Source organism: Aspergillus flavus, chromosome 4 (genome assembly GCF_009017415.1).
Source record: "Aspergillus flavus chromosome 4, complete sequence".
Taxonomy (NCBI): Eukaryota; Fungi; Ascomycota; class Eurotiomycetes; order Eurotiales; family Aspergillaceae; genus Aspergillus; species Aspergillus flavus.
In genome coordinates, this window is record NC_092405.1 from 4,223,757 (window position 1) to 4,247,631 (window position 23,875).

The 23,875-nt window shown below is 48.8% G+C and overlaps 8 protein-coding genes across 8 annotated transcripts; 4 read left to right on the forward strand and 4 right to left on the reverse strand.

The window, feature by feature from the left end:
* Positions 1 to 914: 914 nt before the first annotated feature.
* On the reverse strand, positions 915 to 2,291 carry F9C07_10329 (uncharacterized protein; the record flags this gene model as incomplete). Its single annotated transcript, XM_071507385.1, has 5 exons — positions 915 to 1,034; positions 1,121 to 1,204; positions 1,446 to 1,561; positions 2,120 to 2,185; positions 2,237 to 2,291. The coding sequence occupies 5 exons, from the start codon at positions 2,289 to 2,291 to the stop codon at positions 915 to 917; spliced, it is 441 nt and encodes a 146-aa protein (XP_071366708.1).
* Positions 2,292 to 3,066: 775 nt separating this feature from the next.
* F9C07_2233240 (uncharacterized protein) lies at positions 3,067 to 4,088 on the forward strand (the record flags this gene model as incomplete). Its single annotated transcript, XM_041286101.1, has 5 exons — positions 3,067 to 3,171; positions 3,230 to 3,266; positions 3,332 to 3,402; positions 3,457 to 3,871; positions 3,964 to 4,088. 5 exons carry the CDS (start codon positions 3,067 to 3,069, stop codon positions 4,086 to 4,088), a joined length of 753 nt encoding a protein of 250 aa, XP_041146817.1.
* Positions 4,089 to 5,130: 1,042 nt separating this feature from the next.
* F9C07_10328 (endonuclease/exonuclease/phosphatase family protein) lies at positions 5,131 to 6,102 on the forward strand (the record flags this gene model as incomplete). The annotated part of the gene is made up of 1 exon (XM_041286102.1): positions 5,131 to 6,102. The coding sequence occupies one exon, from the start codon at positions 5,131 to 5,133 to the stop codon at positions 6,100 to 6,102; it is 972 nt and encodes a 323-aa protein (XP_041146818.1).
* Positions 6,103 to 6,634: 532 nt separating this feature from the next.
* On the reverse strand, positions 6,635 to 18,825 carry F9C07_2284036 (armadillo-type protein). Its single transcript, XM_041292408.2, has 4 exons — positions 15,163 to 18,825; positions 13,400 to 15,073; positions 7,289 to 13,344; positions 6,635 to 7,037 (listed from the first exon to the last, which is right to left on the reverse strand). The coding sequence occupies exons 1-3, from the start codon at positions 15,517 to 15,519 to the stop codon at positions 10,930 to 10,932; spliced, it is 4,446 nt and encodes a 1,481-aa protein (XP_041146820.1). The 5' UTR covers positions 15,520 to 18,825; the 3' UTR covers positions 6,635 to 7,037; positions 7,289 to 10,929.
* F9C07_10327 (putative SWI-SNF complex subunit) lies at positions 7,449 to 9,973 on the forward strand (the record flags this gene model as incomplete). Its single annotated transcript, XM_041286103.1, has 2 exons — positions 7,449 to 9,527; positions 9,644 to 9,973. 2 exons carry the CDS (start codon positions 7,449 to 7,451, stop codon positions 9,971 to 9,973), a joined length of 2,409 nt encoding a protein of 802 aa, XP_041146819.1.
* On the reverse strand, positions 16,368 to 18,088 carry F9C07_10325 (synaptic vesicle transporter; the record flags this gene model as incomplete). Its single annotated transcript, XM_041292415.1, has 2 exons — positions 16,368 to 17,275; positions 17,347 to 18,088. The coding sequence occupies 2 exons, from the start codon at positions 18,086 to 18,088 to the stop codon at positions 16,368 to 16,370; spliced, it is 1,650 nt and encodes a 549-aa protein (XP_041146821.1).
* Positions 18,826 to 19,469: 644 nt separating the features above from the next.
* Positions 19,470 to 20,054, forward strand: F9C07_10324 (uncharacterized protein; the record flags this gene model as incomplete). Its single annotated transcript, XM_071507383.1, has 4 exons — positions 19,470 to 19,520; positions 19,582 to 19,693; positions 19,888 to 19,926; positions 20,035 to 20,054. The coding sequence occupies 4 exons, from the start codon at positions 19,470 to 19,472 to the stop codon at positions 20,052 to 20,054; spliced, it is 222 nt and encodes a 73-aa protein (XP_071366709.1).
* A 587-nt stretch (positions 20,055 to 20,641) lies between these two features.
* Positions 20,642 to 23,050, reverse strand: F9C07_2159953 (PHD Zn-finger protein). Its single transcript, XM_041292416.2, has 2 exons — positions 22,626 to 23,050; positions 20,642 to 22,512 (listed from the first exon to the last, which is right to left on the reverse strand). Exons 1-2 carry the CDS (start codon positions 22,921 to 22,923, stop codon positions 20,942 to 20,944), a joined length of 1,869 nt encoding a protein of 622 aa, XP_041146822.1. The 5' UTR covers positions 22,924 to 23,050; the 3' UTR covers positions 20,642 to 20,941.
* Positions 23,051 to 23,875: the final 825 nt, after the last annotated feature.

The window sequence follows — 23,875 nt, forward strand, 5'->3', positions numbered from 1 at the left end:
ACATGAGATCAACGCTGGCACAGCCCCTGAAAGTGTTGGGCCTGGGTCCGGCCAGTCTCCCTCGCTTAGACTTTAACCCGGTGTGACTGCAGCCAAGATTTATCAAAGTGCTGGGTAGCTTTATGACCAAGAGAGCTAGGTTGATTCGTTCAGGACAGCGAAGTCCCATTGCAGACAGATGTCCAGTGAGTAAATGTCTTTTCTTCTCAGAAAGCGACTGTTAAATTCCATAATGGTGTTTGCACATCTGTCTAAAACCATTCAAGTGAGAACCTAAATTGTCTCATTGTAGCTTTTCAAAGTAAGTAGACCTAACTGCATGTATTTGGGTTTTCCGTTCATCCTTAATCCCCAGAAAGAGTCGGTAAGGGCCGAGCAAAACTGTAAAAGAGTTGAGAAAGGGTCGTGGTCACAGACGCCGAAGTGCGTACCCAAAACCAACGGGTGAGTGCGCGTGGACGGATCACTAGCTGAGCTTGCCGTAAGCCGAGAAGGGCATGGGCCGCAGGGCGAAGGATCCCTTACCAAGACTCCGCAATACGCCCGTACTCTCGAGATAATCTTAAAGAATGCGGGACTATAATAGGAGTGCATTATAGCCACGGCGCGATCCTGAAAGGTCATACCATCTGCAAGACCTCCTTACAATTGAAAGGAATCCTTGCATCGAACTCTAATTCGATACTTGCAGCATCTCCAATTTCGAATTGGTTAAGCCACGACGGGTATGGAGACAATAACGACACTGGAGATTACGATACTCACTTATCTACACTTGACTAGTCATAGAAAGTTATTGATTTTCGAGGATCAACGTGCTGACGTCTTCGGACTTTGACCATGTGGAATTGTATACAGCTTTTCACTGTGCTGATCATCCCACGCCAGACAGTCTCCCATCAACGTCAGTAATCCTAGCCCTGAAAGTTTGGACTTAATGACAATAGGTCCGGTTTGCCAAGAAAAGAGTCACGGACGTGGTTGACGCCCCGTTCATGATAGGAGGTCAAATCGACGAAGGATTGTGGGCAGAGCTAGATACAGCTTGGCGTATGCGAATGTGCAGGATTTGAAGAGATTGATTAGGTAGGTAAAACGGGTTCCGGAAATGGTCACCTACCTTACATGTGGGCTCCTTTGCTAAATGGGATGAAGCACCGGATTGCACACCGAGAGGCGTCAAACCAGCGCTCGACCTCGGATACTAGTGGCTCATCATTTATCACGGTACAGTATATCAACGGGTAGCATACGAACATGGACCTAGTTATGGGTCAGCTTGTGCATGCACACGATGGGTATTATCAGCAGCATGCCCTAGAGGCTAGCAGGGATCGGCCATTCGTCATGGATCAAGCTTATCCAAGTTATAAGCGCAATCTAGACATTCCTAGGGCCGTTGATCGTATTGTTTCACGAAATGAGGCAGGATGAACGAATATCACTTGAATAAAGCTTCGTTCTCGCCCTCCTGTCGCAACCGGGCCATGCTCTTCTCGTGAGAAGGTAATGATCTTCTGCCAATAATTTGGAAGAATTGTGAAGTCTCGTCGGTCGAAGACTTTTCCGTACATCATATGGTTAGAAGGTGTCGACTTTAGATTTGAGCTTGTTCCCGGATTCCTCTATGTTCTACACGAGACGGTATTTTGGCCCCTCGTTCAAGGGTATTCATACACCGAATAAACATTCAGCAGAGCACGCATATCGAGATAAAAGTGCTCAATCATCCATAAGGGAAGGAGATCAGTAACATGTGAAAAACTGGGAAACTGTTCTTCCAACTGCATAGTCTTTCTCCAATCTTCAACCACTCGTTAACTATTGACTGAGAGGAAGTCTAGGTCAAGCGTTTCAAAAGCGAGTGTGCCGGTTGTTGAAAGCTGTGAATACCAGTAATAACTCTGATGGCTCACTACTTTCTAGGCTTTACGACAAAAATGCCTACCAACCACTTCACTTGACGATCAGATTGGGCCTTGCCCCGCAGCAACGATGTGCATTTTCAATCTCCCCTTCCAGTAGATGCCATGGTTTTCAGTTCCATAACCACCAAAACCGGTATTCATTGGTCAGCCTCATGGCATGATAAGGCATATGTGCATAGTTAAATACACACATGCGAGCTGAGTAACTGTCAATTTCACCACCGGTGGATACTGGTCGTGACAGGCCAGGCTCAGAGCTTTGTAAATATCGTACTAGTAAAAGTCTGGCCAGGGCATAGATAAATAACTAATGCACTGGCCTTTCTGTGTGCAACACGAGGTGGGGATGAGCGCGGGACACATAACTACTTCTGCGGGCAACACAGATCGACGGTGATGGCCGTGGGATTAAGCAGCGAGCTCTACTGATATGACAAACCAACTATGATTATTGGTGGAGTTTAGCGACGTACTTTTAAGACAACTAACTTGACTAAAAGTCTTCCTCCTGTCGTCATGTTCACCGTGCTAATAATCCCTCATACAAAGATGGCTAGAACGGTATGAGTGACGGTCGAATCTATACATGTTAATGGAGTGATTAAACTACAATGTACGAGACCAGGGACTTTGTGCACCTTGGCTCCATCTCAGTGCTAGTGGTATACAGGAAAGTAATCATTCACTGCTTAGAAACTTGCATGTATGTATATATGTGCACATTTACTATACTATCAGTCAGCACGATTTTTTCCGGTTCATCTGCGTGACCCAGTAGCTAAGTCCATTTAGATTTAGAACTCAAAACGACAGTCAAGGACCTCCAATATAACAGGCAACATGTCGATCCCTCAAGATAGTGCTTGTTTTGAGACAAGAGAAACAATCTAGGTTAGCATCAGAACTATACTAATATATCTCAATCATGTGTGACTTCTCCCATTGTTTTTAGGGTTCTCCTGGACAGTGGTGCTACTATCTTCTGTTCTTACACAAGATATAAACATGGTATTCCGCTTGTTTCACGCAGAATTTAACACATCACAACCGCTTTCATGGGCTTTGTTAGAGATTCGGAGATTAACCAAATGGGTCCCCTCTCCAAGGCTTGCATAGAAACAGCCATCACATTGACTGTATGGCTCCTCGTTGCTTCATTGACCATGGCCTTTCGGATGTATATAATGTCGAGAATCTTACGCCAGTCTCTGACGACCTCTGTTTATATGGTGCTTGCATTTTGGTATGCTGTGGGCACTTCAGTTGAGCCGTAAATTCAGCTGCTGATGTATGCCGGTCAGGTTTTCTATTACTCTTATGGTGCGGTGACTTACGTGAGTATGTTGGGAGCCTTATTCCTAAACCATTTGACTCGTAGCGCTGCTGAGACATGCTGGTTTTAGCCTTGGTTATCGGGAAGATTGGGCACCCCTTAGAAGAGATAGAACTATGGCGACTGGCTTTCACAATCAAGGTTGGCGACAAAGAGAGATTAGGAGCGAAAATTTTATACGCTGACTCCTTCAAGTGCTTCTACTACCATCAAATTGCGTACGCGATTGGTATAGGCTTGGTCAAGTGCATCATCGTGGTCGTCCTGCGTCGAATTTTCGGCGTATCATCACCTGCCTTCCGAATCGCAACGTGGATCAACCTGGCGCTTTGCGCAAGCTGGAGTCTCATGACGATTCTTATTGGGCTTCTGAATTGCCGGCCGCTCAACTACCACTGGGTCTTTAAGAGTCCAGCAGGTCACTGCGTTAATCCAAATGCTACGTATACGGCAGTCGGCATGCTAGACAAGATCACAGATGTTCTGATTATTCTGACGCCGGTTCCCATGGTTTTGAGACTACGCATAACGCCATTACAGAAGTTAGGAATTCTTGGGATTTTTGCTTTAGGAGTTGTGTATGTGTTTCCCTCTATTCCTGGCCTCTTATGTAGGAGCTAACAACTTATAAAACGATTGTTATCACTATTTTTCGTACGATTACTATGCTGACTGTCGACTTCAAAACCATCGTTCAGACAGGCAAAATGGTATTCATCTGGACAACGATCGAGTGGGCAGTTGCTATTATTGTGGCCAGCGCACCCATGCTACGATCTTTGATCGAGCACATCATTCATCATAAGATTTTCCAGTCATTCACGTAAGGTTCGACAAAGGACACATCAGCTCAGGAAGGACATATACTGAAAACGCCAATGGACTTCCAGCAACCCCATCCTCTGTAGCAATTGAGGTGCGTACTAGCACAGAGTGGGTTGTTGAACAGCGCTAGGGCACATTGTGGGTGGATTGGAACAGCCAGGGACCTTTTGTCCCATTCTTCTCTTGCGTTCTCTTTTCCTCTATTTTCTGTTCCTTTCTTTGTTCTCCTTTTGCTAGTCAAATCGTCGTGTCCTATGTCGCTTTCAAATGCTTGTGGTGGGGACTAGTGCAACAAGTAGCACAGAGTCTACACCAGCCTCATTTGGTAGTATCTGTTAAGGAGGGTATATCCTAGGAGACTATTATTTTCAAAGCGATTATGATCATCAATGCGGTTCACGGAAATTATGTTTATTGCAAGAGGCCTAAAGCAGACTGTGCAGAAATCCTTCAGGCCCTGTAGATCAAGGCCGGACCCACATCAATGGAAATATAATGAAAGGATATTGGAGATTAATCTCTATAGAGCATAATTCTTATTTTCTCTGTGATTAAGTCTACCACAGCCGTGTCTCAACAGGAATGGCTTGCTATACCGTAAGTATTTCTTGAACAACCTATACGGACTGTTCCGTATTGCTCAAGAGAGCACTAACTCGTCAGATAGTGTAGACAGGAATTATGATATATTAGATCTTGAAGCACGTTCTTGTTAAAACCATATCATCATAGTATCACATAACTGATGATAATAGTTGCTATTTGTCTCTCGCTCGTCTGAACATTTGGCGCCACAGGATCAATGAATGAGGGGAGCTGCTGCCCAGAAGAGGAGAAAGACCTCTCCTCCAATCACAACACCGGTTGACCCAACCTTCTCCTCATTCCATCAGTCCTATAACATCGCTACTCCCTATATCTCACCCAGATATTGTACTTCTAACAAGCGCGGGCAACAAGGTTCTCGGTTCTAGTGGAGATAGCAACCCATTACTTTCATCGATTGATCCGTGGTCAATCTTCGGCTGGTGAACCATTTCACAAATGAGGTCTTCTACAGATCTTCCTTTACGCATCTTGACGAATAATATTCGTTATGCCACGAAGTCGCCATTTAAGGGAGAGAAACCATGGGAAGAGCGCAGGCAGCCCCTCCTAAATCAGCTGCTGTATAACACCCGCAATCAAGACGCTTTCATCTGCCTACAAGAGGTTCTTCATGACCAGCTCATCGACATACACTCCGGACTGAACCGTGAACACTCCGCAGCCTCCGCTGAAGCAGGAGAAGATGTCTGGGCGTATATCGGGGTCGGGCGAGATGATGGCCATGAAGCTGGCGAATACTCACCTATCTTCTACCGACCGTCGGTCTGGCAGCTCCGACATTGGGAAACAGTCTGGTTGTCTGAAACGCCGCATGTCCCCTCAAAAAGCTGGGATGCAGCATCCATCCGCATCGTTACTATTGGTGTTTTCACACACCATACAAGTCGTCAGACTATTCTGGCGATGAACACCCATTTGGACGACCAAGGATCCCGGTCTCGCTTTGAAGCAGCCCACATCATCCTTCGGAAGATTGATGAGTACGAGAGTGGAGAGCACAAAGATGTCATTTCTGCAGTGTTCCTCACAGGTGACTTGAACAGCGAGGAGACACAAGAGGCCTACTCGGTATTAACAGGGAATGAATCTACTCTGATTGACGCGGCAAAAGCGGTCGATCCGGCGGAACACTACGGTAACCATTTGACCTGGACGGGTTTCGGCTACGAGAAAGAAGACCCTTCTCGTATCGATTACGTCCTTTTGGGACCAAGGCCTATGGAGGTGCTTAACAATGGAGGCCAGCCATGGAAGGTTGAGGGGTACTCCGTGTTGGCCAATCGATTCGACGATGGTGTCTTTAACTCAGACCATCGAGCGGTTGTTGTCGATATGAGATTATGCAGCAAGACGAGAACGATGGATCCCCGCAAACCCATGGTCAGCGCTACCATTGATAACTTATGAATAAATAGATGGTTACATGGTTACTTTTCCTGGGGTTCCGATGCAACTGATGTAATTATGGAGAAAGATCAGTACCGTACCCATACAGAAAATTGAATCCACCGTGAAACAATCCCGTTACGGCCAAGGACCTTAGTGTAAGATACTATAACTAGATTAGGTGTAGCTTACATCACATGGATTCCTAACTAGGAATAGTTAGTGGAAACGTGAAACGCGACCGAGAGTGTTTTACAGAGCCAATACAGTAACTGTAAAGAACGTTTTGATGCTGCCAGATGGGTGAAAAGCTTTTGAAAAGATGGATGGTGATAGCTTCAAGAAGATCCCAAAAGGGATGCTCTAAAGCTCTAATCAGGATGGTTTTTACTGGCGCTGCTGGCTCATGCCCAGCTCCCTCTCCGAGCGTCTTCCCCTCTGCCGATGAACGGACAGGACTTGTAACGGCTGTTCAGTCCGCTCGGCGCTCCCTTTTCCTCCCTCCTTCTCTCTCTCAATTTCTGCTGTTCTTTTCTCCCCTTTTTTTTTACCACCTCTCACGAAATTGGAGCATTGTCACGTCAGACCCCACGCACCGGGGACACTAGAGATATACTGAACCAAATCTTAAAGGGACAGAAAGTGAGATCTCCGAAGAAATAGGACGAGAACGATCGAGATCTGGACCTTACCTTAACTGGGGGCGCGCCATCAGCTGATTTAGCCGTTCTCTTCCGGGTTCTCTCTCGCAAAGCCCAAAGAAAGACCCATACCGGCAGATCCATCCACTGCTTGCTTGTGCTGTGCCTCAGTCCTGCGCTGGCCCTGGAACCTTCCTCCTGCCTCGGGCTTTCCGCCGGTCTTTTCATTATTGCTTTGATTATCCTCCGTGGTTAGTGTTATCCTCCTTTGATTCGTCCTTTTTCCTTTCCCTTTATCTCTCCCCGTTGGTTCTGGTATGTCTGTCTACCTTCCACGTTGTCGTCCCTTTCTCCATTCTTACACCGCGGCTCTGCCAACCTTGGTGCCAGGTCTACCTCCATCCAGGTGACATGACGGCAACGGCGTGGCGGGCTTGCGGCATATCTTCACTACTTTATCTCATGATGGATCGCATCCTCCACTGCGTTGGTCGCGTCCCCATTGCGATAAGACATCAATGTGCGGCAATCCCAAATTTTGCTAACCTGAACGCGGTCTGTCTCAGGTTCCCGTCTAAGCATGCTACCGTAACCGACTCATTATCCACTCGGTTGCCATCCTCGTTTGTTGAGCGCCATCTCGAAGGGTGAACCTTTTGTACAAGTAACGCGTCCTGTTTCCTTTGGGACGATAATCGCGACTCCAGATCGAGCCAATATTTGATCATGCCGTCCCCGGAGCTTTCTCAATCGGGGCAACTACCCACCGACATCCAGCCGGACATGGTTCAGAATGGCTCCGTTCCACCAATGGCAGCTGGAAATCACAATGGCGAAGCTGCTTCGGGATCGGAACAGGGACCGAACGGATCAAATGCGATCGCGGAAGGAAAGCACAATGCGAAAGCCGTTCTCGCGGCCTCGGGCGTGTCTGTAACTCCCGCTGGCTCCAGTCACGACGCGTCTAATGGCAATCCATCTACCGGCTCCCAGTCAAACAGTGCCAATGGCTCAGCAGCAAGCAAAAAACGATCACGTGGCGGCTCCGCCATTCATCCTTCCTCGTCAGCTGAAGGGCTAGCCGTGCGTGTACGTGAAACCCCAAAAGATAAGATCCTAGCGGAACAGTATGTGAACCGGGAGTTCCAACATTCTGCTTTGACGGCGTACCACAATCAGAATCAAGAGATACTAAACCAGAAACGTGCCGAACGGGACTTCTATCTGACTCTACGACGGGAGAATCATATGAACCCGGCCGCGCTGTATGGTGTCGGCTACGAGGGGTTTGGGAATGCTCGTACGGATCTCCGAGGCCAGCATCCCCAGCTATTATATCCCTCCAACCGGCGGCGACCAGGGAACCGGAGGACTAGGGAGCTACGGGTTTCGCGGAAAGATTTGAAGACGCAAAGTGAACAAATCGAAGACCTTGTGCCCATTCGACTAGACATCGACTGGGAGAAGATCAAGATCCGAGATACGTTCACCTGGAACCTTCATGATCGGGTGGTATCTCCCGATCTATTCGCCGAGAAACTAGTGGAGGACCTGGGCCTCCCTCTTGAATCTTGCGCCCCCCTCGTGCGGATGGTTTCACAAAGCATCCAAGAGCAGATCTGCGATTACTACCCTCAAATATATATGGAAGAAGAGCCTCTCGACCCTCATCTCCCATACAGTGCTTACAAGAACGATGAGATGCGCATCCTTGTTAAGCTGAATATCACCATTGGCCAGCATACTCTGATTGACCAGTTTGAATGGGATATTAACGACCCCTCCAACTCCCCCGAAGAATTCGCTGCGCGTATGACGGATGACCTTTCCCTGTCGGGGGAATTCACAACAGCAATTGCGCACTCCATTCGCGAACAATCGCAGCTTTTCACGAAATCACTCTACATCCTTTCTCATCCGTTCGACGGACGTCCTATCGATGATCCCGATCTTAAGTCCGCTTTCCTCCCTACCCCCCTCGCGTCATCCTTCAGGCCATTCCAGGCAGCCAAGGAATTTACACCTTATCTATATGAATTGAACGAAGCAGAATTAGAACGCACAGAAGTTTCCATATCCCGAGATCAACGGAGGCAGAAGCGCTCCGTTAACCGTCGCGGTGGACCCGCCCTACCCGACCTGAAAGACCGTCAAAGGACTATCCGCACAATGATTGTATCCTCCGTCATTCCTAATTCGGCCGCATCTATTGATGAAAGTAACGTCTTCAAGCGATCTGGGTCGAGCCGTGCCAGGCGCGCTGCTGTCGGGTTGCGGGACACTGGTGACGATTCTGATGAATCAGACAGCGACGAATCTTCAATTACAGGCTCCCCCGCTATCGGTCCTCATCTGGCCCAAGGCACTGCGCGCACAAGAGGCATGCGAGGGGCTGCCAGTGCTGCTCACGCTGCTCTGCGTGCGAACCTTGGTCAGTCTGCCACTCCGGAGCCTCACCACGAGGGAAGAGCATCTGCTAGGAGACGGGACTATCGCGAAGAGAGCATCGAAGAGCCAGAAAAACTAATTGTGAAGCTTAAGATCCCTCGTGAGAAGTTCCGTCAGCTTCTTACCCACGGACCACAGTCAATACCGAGTCTCTCAGCGACTCCAGCCCCTCAGCCACCGTCACATCAAGGCACGCCTCAAATTAGCACTCCCACCCCAAGCAACATGGCTCCACCGTCACACATCCAGCCTCAAGCCAGAGTTCCAGGTGTCGGTACACCCACGCAACGGACCGTCCCCGCGCAACAAATTGGAGCCATAGATGCAACCCACCCCCCTCAGCCGGGTGTCCCAGGGGTGAGTGATATATGACTCATGACAATTCTTTTGTTGATTCGCCTCAAGTGGACCGGCTTATCCGGCTATGGTGGGTGTATCAATCACGGTTCCCTGCTGACTTAAACTTCTCTTAGCCCCCGCCTCCAAATTGGCTTGCGGCGGGACTCGCGCGATTAAAACGCTCGTATCCAAATGACTCATTTGAAGGCGTAATGCGCTACACAGCTGTCGATACAGAGACAATGCTACCAGTAGCCAATACCAATACCGAGTCAGGCCACAAACTAAAATACCAATACCTCCCACGCATCCGGTGCCATGACTGCCCGGGCAAACTGTATACCCCCGGGCCAGGCACAACAGTTGAGAATTTCGAGGTCCACCTTCGAAACCGACAACACAAAGAGCGTGTTGAAGAGAGAATCGCCAGGACCGGCGGTGCAGGGGCCAACAATGCACCTTAGTCATGAGCTCAATGATGAAGCGCTTTCATCTTTTTATATCTTCCGCAACTTTCTCTCTCTTTTCTTTTCTGCATCAATGTATACTTTTCAAAGAACTTTTTTCCCCCTCTTCATGTGTGCGTACCACTGGAAACAGAATCCGCGGCTTTATGTATATGGTTTGAGCGATTGGACTTGAGGCCATATCTTTTTTTCCCGTCCTGAAATTATGTGTGATACTCTGGTGAGCTTGGATCCGGTGCTTATCTTTTTCTCCATCGTCATGGTCGGCGTAAATACAGCGTTGTTCGAGACCGGGGCATTAAAGTCATTATACGGTGCTCTCTATCTTCATTGTTCATGGGACCTGACCTATTATTCATTCAATACAAATAAATAATGCATGTCACCTGATGATGACATTCAAGTCCTAGTCATATATCTACCTATTAGTATTGGGAGACTAATATTATGTGTTACCATGGCCTCAACTCGCGCTGTACATTTATTCGAGCAACCAGGTACATACATACAAAAGATACGAATGCAGCTAAACCAGACCGGATAAAGAGCAAGAGCAAACACGCAGAAAAAGTGACATTTGGAACGGGCGTTAACCTATCAATTTTAGAAAGACAAGAGGAAAAGGCAAAGACAACGTAGGAAATGGGTATACATTTCAATTCGACTCAACTCAACGGATAAAATAACTGACACTCAGTGACGGACTCGTTCATTGATGAGAAAACAGAAATAACATAAACCAGCATAGCGTAGCACAGCAGGCACGAAAAAGCATCCCGTCAAGGAATGGTTAACATGGACAAATGAAGTGGGAGTTTTGATTGGTTCGAGGAATCACACAGGTTACGCAAACAGACAGGCTAGCAGGCCTGATGAGATGTGACGGGGGACGAAAGGGATAATAATGATGCATGAAGCTTGATAGAGATCCACCTTGCTAACTGTGTCCGCTTTTATCCTCGTCGAGAGGAGCGTCGGGATGGCAGGGTTGTCGCCTTTTCGGCACGTGCTTTTTTGGCGCTTGGTGGTGGGGATGATGGAGGTAGTGATGGTGGAGGCGATGATAGGTCGCTACCGTCGTCCTCTGAGTCCTGGACGTGGTTGTTGTTTGCGTGGTTGTTCTCATTTTCTTCGTTGTCGTCCTCTTCCTCTTCTTCAGCTTCGGCTTCATCTTTATCTTGATCCCAGTCGTCCATTTCGACGTCATCTTCGTCACTATCGTGATCTGCATAACTGACTCTACGCGAAGTACCTCTGCTGCTGCGTCTGCGGGCAGTAGCAGTGCTGGTCTTTGCGGCTCCCTCATCTGATGACCAGCCATCTTCGTCCTTGTTCTTCCGCTTTGGTGTCCTTGATGTTGCGCCGGACGACTTCCGGGGCCGTGTAACCTTCTCCCTAACTTTCTTTACTTTCTTAGTTGTTGTTCCAGCTTCACCGGTCGTGTCGGTGGGCTCAGGTTTTCTCTTCTTCGCGGCTTGGCCTTGGGACCCGCCCTTTGACCTCATCACAGACCGCACAAGCCGATCCAGCAGGTCATCCACGTCTTCCGAGAGGAAGTTTTTCTCGGCTACTTCCTGGGCTTCGCGGTGGCTGCTCATTGGGGCAAATATTGAACTGGGAAGACCCATCTTGCCAGGGTACGTCTGCAGGATATTAGTGCCACCAGCACCGCCGCCGAATCTGCGCTGCTGTGAGTAGATATCGGCGAATCGGCGAATGGTAGATTGAGCCAGATCCGAAAGTGTGTGTAGACGTGTCGTGATTTCATCGGACTTGGTGATACCGTCACGTGTCTGCTTGACACGCTGGGCGATATGGAAAATGAGCGAGAGATTATGTTCATTAGCTATCGCTAATAGATAGAAAAGAATGTAGCGGCCAAAGTCGGTCAGATCGCGAGCCTTCACCTCCTCATCTAAGTCTTGCGGGGGGTAGTCGGGATGATAAGCTAGTAGTGACAGCAGGCGCGAAAAGATGGATTCCATAACTGGATCCTTCTTCTTGCCACCACTTTGAGAAAAGAAGGTCGCGCGGGATCGCAACCAGGTAAGAGTGCTGTCCTTCAAACTAGCATTTGGTTCAAACGCGAGCAGGAATGTGATGATATACCAACGGTGGCTCAAGCGTGAGTTTGGTACCAGTTTCTTCTTGAGTTCATTAATAAACCCAATCCTTACAGGCGCAAGGCGATCTTGGGCGACTAGAGCAAGCGCATTGAAGTCTTGAGGTGCAAGCAGATGGTCACAGATGCTGTGGGATGCACATAATTTGAGTATTGACTTAGCGGCCAGAAGACGTAGTCGTGACTTTTGCCCTGCTGGTGTGTCCTTTTTCTTTGACAGCTCGCCCTCACCCACCACAAGTTTGTTAAGAGTACTATAAACAGGTTCGGCATGAGCACGGAAATCGTTTTCGTCGTCAGAGCCTTCCTTGGCGCGTAAGCGGTTGACAATAATTCTGAGAGCCCATTCTTTGGCAGCGGTTTCGTCATCCACGGTGTCTGACCATATATACCCGGCTTCCGGTTTCGGGGACCGATTTGTCAATAGGACTTTATTGACTGCTATCGAGACAATGGCATCACTCTCCTCGTCTGCCTCCCTTGGGGCTAAGAGGTTCAGCTGAGATAGCGTAGCTAACTTGGTGAGGAACCGATCTGTTCCATACTCCCACTTAGAAACGCACTTCTGGACCAAGTCCTTAGCGTACATCTCTTTGCGATCTGCGGTGGCCATGAGGATTGAGACAGCATGCTTGGCAGCTCGAGGAGATGGACTATACAACGCATAATTGACAAGGGCCTGGAAAAACTTGCGCTCTTTGGGCAGCTTCGCCGGGAGCTTCTTTGCAAACCCAGAGCAAGCTTTGAGAATCTCTTCGGTTCCAGTGTCCTTACTCGTTTTGGCCGATGGTGCTTGCGATTCAAGATCCTTGCACATCTCTTGAACCTGAGCCTCTAGTACCTCAGGATTCCGAGATGAGATCTCCCGCAACATCTCATGTGCTGGACTCGCCAATCCATTCTCATCTGTCCGCGAAAGACTTATAATTGCTGGAATGTGGCTCCGGTTGAAAACAAGGGAACTACAGCGGTACAAAAGGGGGGTCAAAGTCTCGAGTAAAGGAGAGTTGTTAGAGCTTTGCAATCGGCGTGCGAGCTCCCTGATGGCCTTAATGACCGTTCGGTAATCGCTGACCGCAGCCATTGCAAAGCGAATCAACTGGTAGCTGCGCCGGTCATGTACTTTGGCAAATTTCCAAAGATCTGCGGAAGCTCTTGACGCGTCAGGAAAGAGCTTTGACAATGTATCAATCACTCGATTGATTTGAGCTGTGATGCGTTCGTCGTCTTTTTCCATCACACCACCCTGTGTTCACTTGATGTCAATATCTGATCACCTATACAAATAGCTAGGCACTTACATTATACTCCTCGCAGGCCTGAAGGTAGACTGTAACAGCTGTCCTCATCTGAATTTGCCTGGCCTGCATTGCAAAGAAAACCTTCTTTGCCTTGTCGTCCAATCCCCTAATTAGGGTTAAGATGCGACGGACGCGTATCTTGTCAACGTCTGTCTCATTATCACCCTCTGAAGTCTGTGAGTCTTTCAGTTTTTGAGATTGCGTTGAGCTACTGCGCGATAATTTAGGCTTTATCGGTGGGTAGCTAAGCGGAAGAAGGATATCAAACAAAACGCGATCAATCAGCACATGGATATCCATGTCATTTGTGTAGAAGGCATCGAAGATCTTTGATGGCCCATCTTTGAGCAAGGATACTACTTGCTCGTTATCTTGTTCAATCTCACCTGCCGCAACTGCCCACATCCGGCCCAGGGTTTTCATGGCATGTTCCCGGACCTGTGGCTTTCGGTCTTTGACACGCTCCGCCAAGATAAAAAGTATAGAATCGTGGGATGAAAAGCCGCCACTGGCTCCTAGCTTGTGAACAATGTGAGACAGACCAAATGTACCCACCGCGTCGACTGCTGCTACTCGAACTTTCTCATCTGCATCTCGAAGCATAGACGCTAGGTTTTTGATGAGCATCTGCTCCTCACTTTCGGCCAGGCCAGAGCCACCGGCCGACGTTAGCAATATCCGACCAACCACGGTGGCCCATGCAGCCCTTACTGAGGCGGACTTGTCCAATCGTCGGCTCAGAAAGCCCTCGTAGGTGGAGCTATGCGCCTGCGAGAATGGCTTGGGAGAGAATGGCTGTATAAGAACGTTGGGCTGGGGGACTATCTGCGAATAGTCTGACAAGGTCACAGGCGGATAGGCTGCAGGATCCATTGGCGGAGGCGGGGGTGGCCCGGCAACTCCAATTCCAGCCGTGAGGTCACCAATTGTCTGCGTAGCTAGCAGGCGCAAAGACACAGATTCCGCGGACAGTTCTGCCTCCAGTTGGGGGACCACATTCTGCAACACCTCGGGACAGGCCCTCCAAAGTTCCCGGATCAGACGGTGTGCCTTGCTCAACTCTTTGATATCCTCCCCTTCTTCGTCTGAATCATCAAGGTTGGGTCGGCGATGAGAATTCTTAGACGGACCGTTCGCTCCGGTCGCAGAGGCGTCAATGATGACATTATTGAAATACTGGCTAATATGACTAGTCATCCTCTCCGGGCAGGCTTGGCAAATTGCTTTCGCCATGTTATATGCAGGGGGGTAGTCCTTCAGAAGCAGCGTTCCCTGTTTGGCATCGAGCGGAGCATCGGCCTTCTTCCCTCTCCTGCTAGGGTTCTCCAAAGCACGTGGGTCGATACGCAGGAATTGGGCGACGATAACATCCACAACATCCGCAGCAAGTACTGGCGTCTCATCAATCACCGTTACAAGCAGGCGGGTCATGTCGAATTCAACATTCTTCGCTATGTCCTCGCCTGTGGAGCCTTTGGAAGAACCAGAGACAATGTCAAAGCAAGTAGTAAATAAGGGAATAATTAAAGCGTCCGGATGGTCGAGGTCTGTCATTAAAACGATACTCTTCACTTCCGCTAGTGAGTTTAACACATAGATATGCTGAGCATTATACGTGTTAGAGGGATCCCCCAATGCGGGGATAATGGAGGTCACGATGCAGGTAAAAATATCCTTCGTAATTCAGAGCATAGTTAGCATTCAGCATGGCTCAATTGAGTAGACTGGTCTTCGCAAGAATAGCCAATGCCGCGGCAGCGTACCTTAAGTTGATTGCCGGTGAAGGGCGCGTCGGGGGCGCAGAGGCGCAAAACGTCGACAATGCAACAGGCCGTCCAGGCTCTTACACCCTTGTCCTTATGTGCGAGAAGCTGAGCTGTTGCTAGCTCCTGAGAGACTTTCTGGAGAGAATCCTTTTCCACCTCCTCCTGTTCCAGCTTGCGGAGCTCTTGCGCGAGCGTCTGCAGGCGCTGCAGCAGATCCACAATGGGAATAGCCGATCGCCCAACGCGCCATGAAAGTGGTTCATTGAATCTGAGGCGGCGCAGGCCGCCAGGTGTCTCTTCTGATTCCACGACCTCCGCCGCAGCGGAGGGGCCTTGACGAGTGCGCGCAGGCATCGTGGAAGCAGCGCGGGGAAGCCGGTGAAGGTGTAAGCTTCAGCGCACCATGCGCTAAGTCGGGAATGAGGAGAGGGTGGAGGGACAGGCAATAAGATAAGGGGAGGAGAGTAAGATGCGGGAAGAGAGCACACTGTCCACAAATGAGGAATTCCCAAGCTAGAACGGAAGAGGACGATGATAGGCGGAGGAGGAGGTGGTGGTTGGACAAGCAGCAAGCAAGTCAAGTCAAACCCCCGAGGACGATTGATTGACGGGCGGCTTTTTTTGACCGCCTTCACCCAAGACGCGTCGCGTCAGTCTTCTCTTTTTGCCCTATTTTTTTCTTTCTCTTCTGGTTACAAACTCCACCGGCTCGTATGATCTCATGGGTTCGACTAGTTTTTGAGTCTTTCCCTAATCCTCAGAAGTTGGTGTACCGAGTCCCTCGTCTTATCTGAGACAGAAGCTAAACCTCGGCCTTTACTTGTCCGACGTCACCTGGCGGACCACCCAAGTACTTCATGAAGCTCCTTACCGAAATAGATCATGTTTCATAGTTGAATTACTCGACCATTTACACCGATGGCTGATATTGAGACTCTGAATCACTTTTGCTGAATACACAGTATATCACAATGAGAGATGAAAAGTAAACATTAACAACATTCGTGAGTACAGTCGCTATGCATGCATACAAGCAACACTTTTTAAAAAATAAACATTATCGTTTATATGCCACACTATAACGCCGAGGTGATGAAAAATTACTATATGCACATCAAGCCTGGGATATGCAATTGTTTTGTTCTCCTTTGCTCCCACGAGAAAGAGGAAGATGATTTTGTCTAAGTCTGGCAACGCACGATTCAGAACTTCGGCGAAAACTTGCTCATGGCACGAATCTTCGCGCCGTAAAAGAAAAAGACAACCGGAATGGGTATCATAGCAACCGTGAGGAATCCAAGTAGACTGGACGCCCAGTCTACGCCCAATCTATGGTACATCTGCACGGCAAAGAGGGGGAAAGCACCGCCCAGACCACTCCGAACGAGAGTGTTGGCGGCGATAGCTGAGTTGGCAAACATCATGTACACGTCGATGATGTAGTTAAGACCCTGCATGAAGATAACCAGGATACCCATCCCGATGGGGACACCTGCAATTACCTGGGGCACCCATGAGATACTGGGATCCGAGGTCCATCCGAACCAGAAGAGACCAGCTGGCAATAGAACAGAAGCAATCATCATGGGAACCAGGCGCTCTTCGGGCACAACCCTGCCATGTTTCTCCAGTTTGCGTGCAAAGCGTGTCTTCGTCTGCCAGATGATCAAGGCGACACCGCAAAGAACTCCAATCATAATACCAAGGAATGGTAGCCCTGCCACACCCCCATTCGTCCAACCTCGAACTTCTTGGAAGGAGACCGGGTAGGCCTCGAAGAACAGATACAAAATACCGTAGATAAAAGCCAGGTAGATCGTCATAGCTAACAGGATCGGTTCGAGGAAAAGCATTTGGAGCGGGCGCAGAAGATATTTTGTGACGATTTCTGATGCTGTTGGGCGATGCTCGTCCAGGAACGAATGTAAAGCCCAGTTACCAGTCTCCCGCCGCAGGCGAGCAGCACGCTTCTGAAGAATGACTGGGCCATAGGTTTCGGGGACGGTTAACAGCGCAAAGGTACCGAACGAAGCAGAGGCTATCAAAGTGATCCAAGCTGTCCACCGCCAGCCAAGATGCGATTCTGTAATGAAACCACCCACAATAGGTCCTAATGAGACCTGTCAGCCTTGCTACCACATCGCAAAGCAAACACTACCGGAAGACAGAAGGAAGACTTACCGATAACAGGTCCAACAAAAGTTGCAGCCGAGAAACAAGCAATGGCCACGGCACGATCCACAGGGTCCCAGAAATCGGCCATTGCGCCACCCACCACAGCCAGAGGAGAGCAACCAAACACCCCCATGAGAAAACGGCACAGCATAATTGTCTCAACATTCTGTGCCACTGCAACCGGTATTTGGAAAATCGCGAAGATGGCATAGCCAGAAAACAATGGGATTCTCCGTCCATATAATTCTGAGAGAGGCGACCACATCAAAGGCCCAACTGCGAATCCGAACACCACCAAACTAGTCGCTAGAGTCATAACTTCGGTTGAAACGTTGTACTCCTTAGCTGTCACCAAGGTTGCCGTTGAGAACACACTGCTGGCGAAAGTGATCCACATTGTCAAGGAGGACAGAGTCATGGTTAGAACCCATTTTCTCCATTTTGGCATGTTCTGGGGGTTCTCTGGATCATCTGGGCCGTCCCATTCTACCAGATTCGGGTCCTTCTCCGGTGCCTTCTCTTCGTGTCCCTTTCTTGAATGTGGTGTTGACATCGATCTCTCCAGCATGTCCAGATCTGTGTTCCGAGTACCCCCAGCATCCTTTTCGGGGTCTTCACCGATCGAAGAGGAGGACTCTGACCGCAAGGTGATGTCAGAAGACTGCATCGGTCCCTCATTTTCTTTGTCTAGACGAGCTGAGCTTTGTAAATCATGCTGCGTTGCACCATCTCGATTGGTGGCGCTCATTTTGATGGAAAGCGCGGGATATTGTTAAGGCGCAAACTCCAATATCACTCGATATAGGTATAGCAAACAACAGGCTTTGAATAGCAGTGATAAAGCCTTGCAAGTGGGTAAATAAAGTAAGGTGAATAAGGTCTATGGCCTACTGCCTGGCTGATTCAGGCGCATGGGAGGGGGTCTTCTCTTATAATAAAGCATTTTCTGCTACACGGAGGTGGGCCTATAGGAAAAGAAATTTGCACCCTAGTGACGATACATCAGATAAACGGAGCGCTATGAGAGGAGGAGCCATGGCTGCTAAGCTGCCCAGCGCACGTACGTGCTCCACCATGATAGATGTCTGGTCTACGTATTTGCTAAGTCCGAGTCCGATACCCCGATGCCGACCCCTATCTACATACATCAGATATGTACAAGTTATGAACCTATGAACTGAAATCTGATGAATACGAGGGTACGGAGTATATGCCCTGATGTCAGCGGATTTGTCATAATGAACACATGAGGAAGATTCCATGGCCGGTAAAAGCTGTCGGACTTTAACGAATGGAGTAAGGGCATGAGCTGATAGCCATGAACAATGACACAAGAACCACGAGGTCTGGCGGGAACTGGAAAATGCTTAGCGCTTTCGCCCCTCGCCCTTTCGGCCCTTCACTGTGGCCGACTTCCATGGCGCTTCCACGCCCACCATTGGGTCCCCGTCCCCACCCTTCCCGATGGCTTAACTTCGTCTATGTCCACTTTCGGCAGATGCTCTGCTTTCACTTCCGATTATCCGAAATCCATATTAGATACGCGATAAAGACCGTTGTTGTATGCCTTTTTTTGTCAATTGGTCAGCTCGCTGCATGGAGGACCCCGACCCCGGTCACTCTTGACTCTGGAGTTCTTTTGATTTGTTTCTTGGGGTTAAACCACCCACTTATCCCCGTCCGGAGTTAATGTGGGTTAAGGGTATGTCTCCTCCGTTGACCTCTTCTTGTTGATATATCGTGATCCTATTAGTATGTCTCAGTTTCATCTCGCGTTATACATTGTTTGATGTCCGACGTCCGACACGTGCTCGCGCATCAGATGCACTCATACCGCAAAACCAGCCAACGACATACGGTGTAGGAACTTTCACATTTCTTTTAGTCATCTGTGTTGGCTTATCAGCCTATGGGAGTTTTAGATCGAGTCATGTTGGCGCCGAGCTGCCGATCTGCTTAACTCAGGAAAAATTATATCTGATATGTTCCAATGGCGTGCTGCATCACCGTTGTGTGTGGTGTTAGGTGTTATGGCTAAGCCGCTGCCTCAGGTTTGAAAAAAGTGACAGCCCTGGGTTTGCATTGTATAAGTACCTATGCAGAATATCCTCCCTCTTTCGTATTTAGTTATGTCTCAAACATATCGCTGTATCTGTGCTACATTTCTCGAAGCCACTTTCGTACATAACCCTATGCATGACCATTGGGATGGCATAGGATAGGAACTTTTTTTATTACTAGAGATTGGATTTCGAATATTCCATCTATTTGATCTGCGATGGTAGAATTCCAGAATTCAATATCGAAATGAAATGGGGCTCACTATTGTTACGGGGTATTTCCGGTCTTCACGGTTAGTCTAGCCCGCAAACTATATATTCTTGTTGATACTAATCGTAGTACGGATCTACTCCCGTATGTATGTACTAATATCTCTGAAACTACGCAGATTCTATCTGCATCATAATCACTGAACTACTCGAGGGGTAATAGTTTATTTCGGCTCCTGACTATTGAGCGACAGTAAATTATACGAGAAAATGTCAGAGAGAATCCCTGGATTAAACTCGGAGTACGCCCGGTCCAGTAAGAGCTTCAACATGAAAGAACACTCCCAGATGATAAGTTCAGAAAAGCGGCACTGGACCCTAGCTACAGTACTCCGTACACAGCACGACACTAACCTCACCACAGGAACCTTCAAGACAACTTAGTCACAAATGCGGACTAGCATAGTTTCATTCCATCTTGAAGACTAACAAATTACGAAGGAGAGTGGAGAAAGGGGGGCTTTTTTATATCCAAATTGTATCAGAAACACTAGACATTATCTAAGTAGAATGATATAAATGGAGGTAATCTACCTTGGTGACTTGCTTGGACGCCTGAAACATGCAGAGGACTAGTAGTAAAACTAGGGTTATTGGCATTGTTATTCTTAGTAGGTGTTGTTACGGGCAGAAGACCGTGACGCGTCATACTAAAGGTGATTTGAGGTTCTGGGTATGGCATAGGCTCTACTCTGCTGCATATGTCCCATCCTTGTCCATATTACTTGGATTTATTGATAGAAGCAGCCAGTTAAGACTCTGATTGACAACTTGGCCTGTGACGAGTGCCCGGCGATAATGGCGGTGTGATAGGGACTAAAATTACCCGAAGCACTGCGGCTGGTGCCAGAGGTAGTGTGTGGTACCAGTACATCAAAGCTTCTCTGGTCTGGAAGAAGTCGACCATGGTTGCTACTGTCATCTTTATGGAGCTCTACTTATGTGTGTCCTTTACTTATTAAAGACTGCAATTATTGGAAAACCAGCTCCGGTTCTTTATTCATGTATAGCTGCTATGTGTCGCTAGCAATGATAGTGTTGGCGCCTATTATAAGACATAAAAGAATAAAAGATGTTGCTATAAATGTGTATACCCGCCACGTGTGAAGTCCAAAACCAGTGACTCCCATTTCCTGGGTATCCAAACGCATCCTACATGTGTAAGCTCGCTAAAGATCATGCTCGAACGCCGAACGGATGCTCTCATTTCAGTAGAACCATGATATCGCTGTAAACGCCGGGAAATGCTAAATTCTGTCCAGAATTAGGGATCAAGAACTATCATCAATAGGGTCGTTGTCCTCCATCTTATGTCTCTGTTTCAAGGCATCGATAGCCTTGGTAACCTGCTCCTTCGCAGTAGTCTCCAAGTCGGTCTTCGCATCAGCTCCAATGGTTTCAACGTCGCCCACTTGTTCATATAGCATTCGGGATATATTACGATTGATTTCGGTGTACTCGTCCTTTGACACAGTCTTTGAACGATAGTACGGCTTCAAGGCTGTACTGACTAGTTTCTGTATATCAGTCTTGACCGCTAAGGATAGATTGGGCCGGCTCGGAGATTTGTCGTTCGCCCTCAATAAATTCGAGCGATATGCTGCCCTTGGAATACGGCGTCGGGTGTTGTCTGAGAACCCCTGTGACGGTGTAATTTCTGTAGAGAAGGTTGGAGAGACATCGGGCGAAAACGGTGGCGACGAGGGATGAGTGGGCGTCACGAGCTGTAGTGGGGATATCGGCCTACTCCTTGGGTGAGGTGGGGGTGTCGTGGAGGATAGGCGGGGTGAGGAGTGGTTAGATGGCACGGGCGAAATTGATGGGGAAGAAGGCCCAGGAGTAGCATGGTCAGTTGCTGCAACCGAAACTTGGGCAGAATTCCCATGAGAAGTAGTGTCGTTTGAAGCGTCCTCGACTTCTTTCAACAGAGACTGAAGGAAGCTTGGTTCGCTTGAGGTTTCCGCGTTGATTCGAGCGGAAGCCTGGACACCAGCAGCCCTGGAAGACTCGCCATTCTGTGTAGCCAAGGCTGCTAAGTCTTCAGCTCTGCGGGTTCGTGGACGCTTTAGCTTCCGTTCAGGCTCGGTGGGTTCTGGAGAGGGAGACATTGTCGGTTCCTTTCTTTTCCGGGCCGCACTAGGATCATTCTCGATCTCACGAGCCCTTTCAAAAGCATTCCACGCCCTCATCTCTTCCAAAGACTCAGGCTCAGGTGTTGGCTCCCTCGGTACACGTGGCCGCGATGGTCGCGGAGCCTCAATATCGAGTAAGGCAGCCGTATCCCTGAAGCGGTTACTACCTCCTTGTCGCTCTGCAACTTCAAAACGACGCTGCCAAGCTCGAAATTCTCGCTGATTGGCTTCTTCCCGTCGTTGTTGCTGCCGGACACGCTCGGCAGCCCTATCATCATCAAACGGAAAATCCAAGTCCAGGTTAAGGTGATCCCAAACGGACTGCCATACCCGAGCCCAGTGAAGGGAGTTCATCTGACTACGGCTCTGTAGCTGCCGCTGTTGTGCCCTCGTACGGCGACCGCGCCGGTCCTGAGCGCGCGATGACCTGTCCGCACTGTCGGGGGACAGCGCTCGAGCACGTTGGGTCTCGCATCTTGAACAGTACCAAGGCCCAGACGGGACAGTATCAAGCCCGAGGCAGTACGTATGCGAGGGGGCATCGCACCCATCACATAGAAGGAGAAACTCTTCGTTATCAGAATCTCCGCAAATAAGACAAGGTGAGAATCCGGCAAGATCGTCTTCCTCGATGTACTCTATCACCATCGAAGGATCGACATCCGCAACTTGAACGCGGTCCTGCACAGCATAGGAGGAGAGTACGGGACCTGTGACAAATAAGCCATTCAATTAGTATATATAATCATTCAACTGCACAATAAAATACATAAAATTGAAGGCCGGGGAGGGGCGGGGGGTAGGTAGTGACTGAGAAACATACCTCCGATTCGGTCACTGAGCTCCACAACGTTGAAGCTGCGGCGGCATATTGGACAACTGTTCGCTCGTTCAACCCAGGGCTTCAGACAATTGTTATGTAAGATATGACCACAGGGGAGCAACTGGGCGATCTGACCAGAATCCTCACTGCCATCCACACCATCTGCCTTGACGGAGGTGTCGGTCGACCTGCCATTTACTTGAACATCAAGTCTTGGCGCGGCCTCGGCGGAGACGGCAAGAGGATCGCTGGCGCTTTCGCCAAGGTCTCCTAAACACACAATACAAGTGTCGGACATTAACAGAGGGTTCTGTGCCAGGACTATCTGCAGGGAAGCTAAGAGAAGGCATGAAGAGCAGCTCACAGAAAGGGATAAAAGGCAGAGGAGTGGAAGGAGAAGGGAGAGGGAGCAGGTCGAGTGATGTGGGGAGAAAGCAACCGGCCTTTTGAAGGTGGACCTAAAATTCGGTCTAACGCAAAACAGTCTGGCCATCAACGTGACCTACCACGCGCCAGGCGAATCATTATTCAGGAAAATCGGACGAGGCACTTTGGGCGCAGCCCTCAAGGTTGCCGACTCTGACGATAGAGTAGTTGTAGCTGAGGAAATGTGCCCTTGCATCCCAACTATGAGACACGCCCCTCTTTTTTAGTTTTCTATCTCTCTCTCTCTCTCTTGTTGTTCTTCTCCTTCTTACGATCAGACCGCCTGTGTAACGTAAACCTGCTCCGGTAGAATTGGAAAGGAGATTAACCAGAATGCGATCAAACTTGATATTACCAGAGCTTGTTCACAAGCATCTTCAAAGCATCTCGTGGTGCTGAATACATGTAGATCGAAACGGTAGGTTGATTGACCCGAAGGTACTCCGGTCTCGGTGCTTGGACAAGGAGGGCAATTCTATTGTCAAAACCTTAATCTTAACAGGGGTAAAGCGAAATGCTACATTTAGACGCAGAATCGGGGAGGAAAGGCGCATAGGCAAGAAACACAAACGATCGAAAGATAGATGGCCTACTCCGCACGCTTATCTCGTTGGGCGCACGAGTTTACTCCACTTGTATTTGAGCAATCCTGTGCCATCAGAAAACATGGTCACATGTATGCAAAACTCGAGAGTGGTCGTGAACGAAATAAAGATCCAGTGTGATACGAATGAAAAAGCGGTAGAGGAAGCAGACAAGGCTGATGTGGAATGGCTGATACGTAGTCCTATTTGCAGAAGACCTGAATCACGGGTTATATTTGT

What these genes read in the sequence shown, in the direction of transcription:
- F9C07_2284036 (XM_041292408.2), bottom strand. Translation starts at nt 15,519, where the DNA reads ATGCCTGCGCGCACTCGTCAAGGCCCCTCCGCTGCGGCGGAGGTCGTG. An exon ending in TCACCGGCAATCAACTTAAG is followed by an intron (nt 15,074 to 15,162) that starts GTACGCTGCCGC and finishes TGAATTACGAAG; the next exon opens with GATATTTTTACCTGCATCGT. An exon ending in AGGCCTGCGAGGAGTATAAT is followed by an intron (nt 13,345 to 13,399) that starts GTAAGTGCCTAG and finishes AAGTGAACACAG; the next exon opens with GGTGGTGTGATGGAAAAAGA.
- F9C07_2159953 (XM_041292416.2), bottom strand. Translation starts at nt 22,923, where the DNA reads ATGTCCGACACTTGTATTGTGTGTTTAGGAGACCTTGGCGAAAGCGCC. An exon ending in GCTCAGTGACCGAATCGGAG is followed by an intron (nt 22,513 to 22,625) that starts GTATGTTTCTCA and finishes TATTTGTCACAG; the next exon opens with GTCCCGTACTCTCCTCCTAT.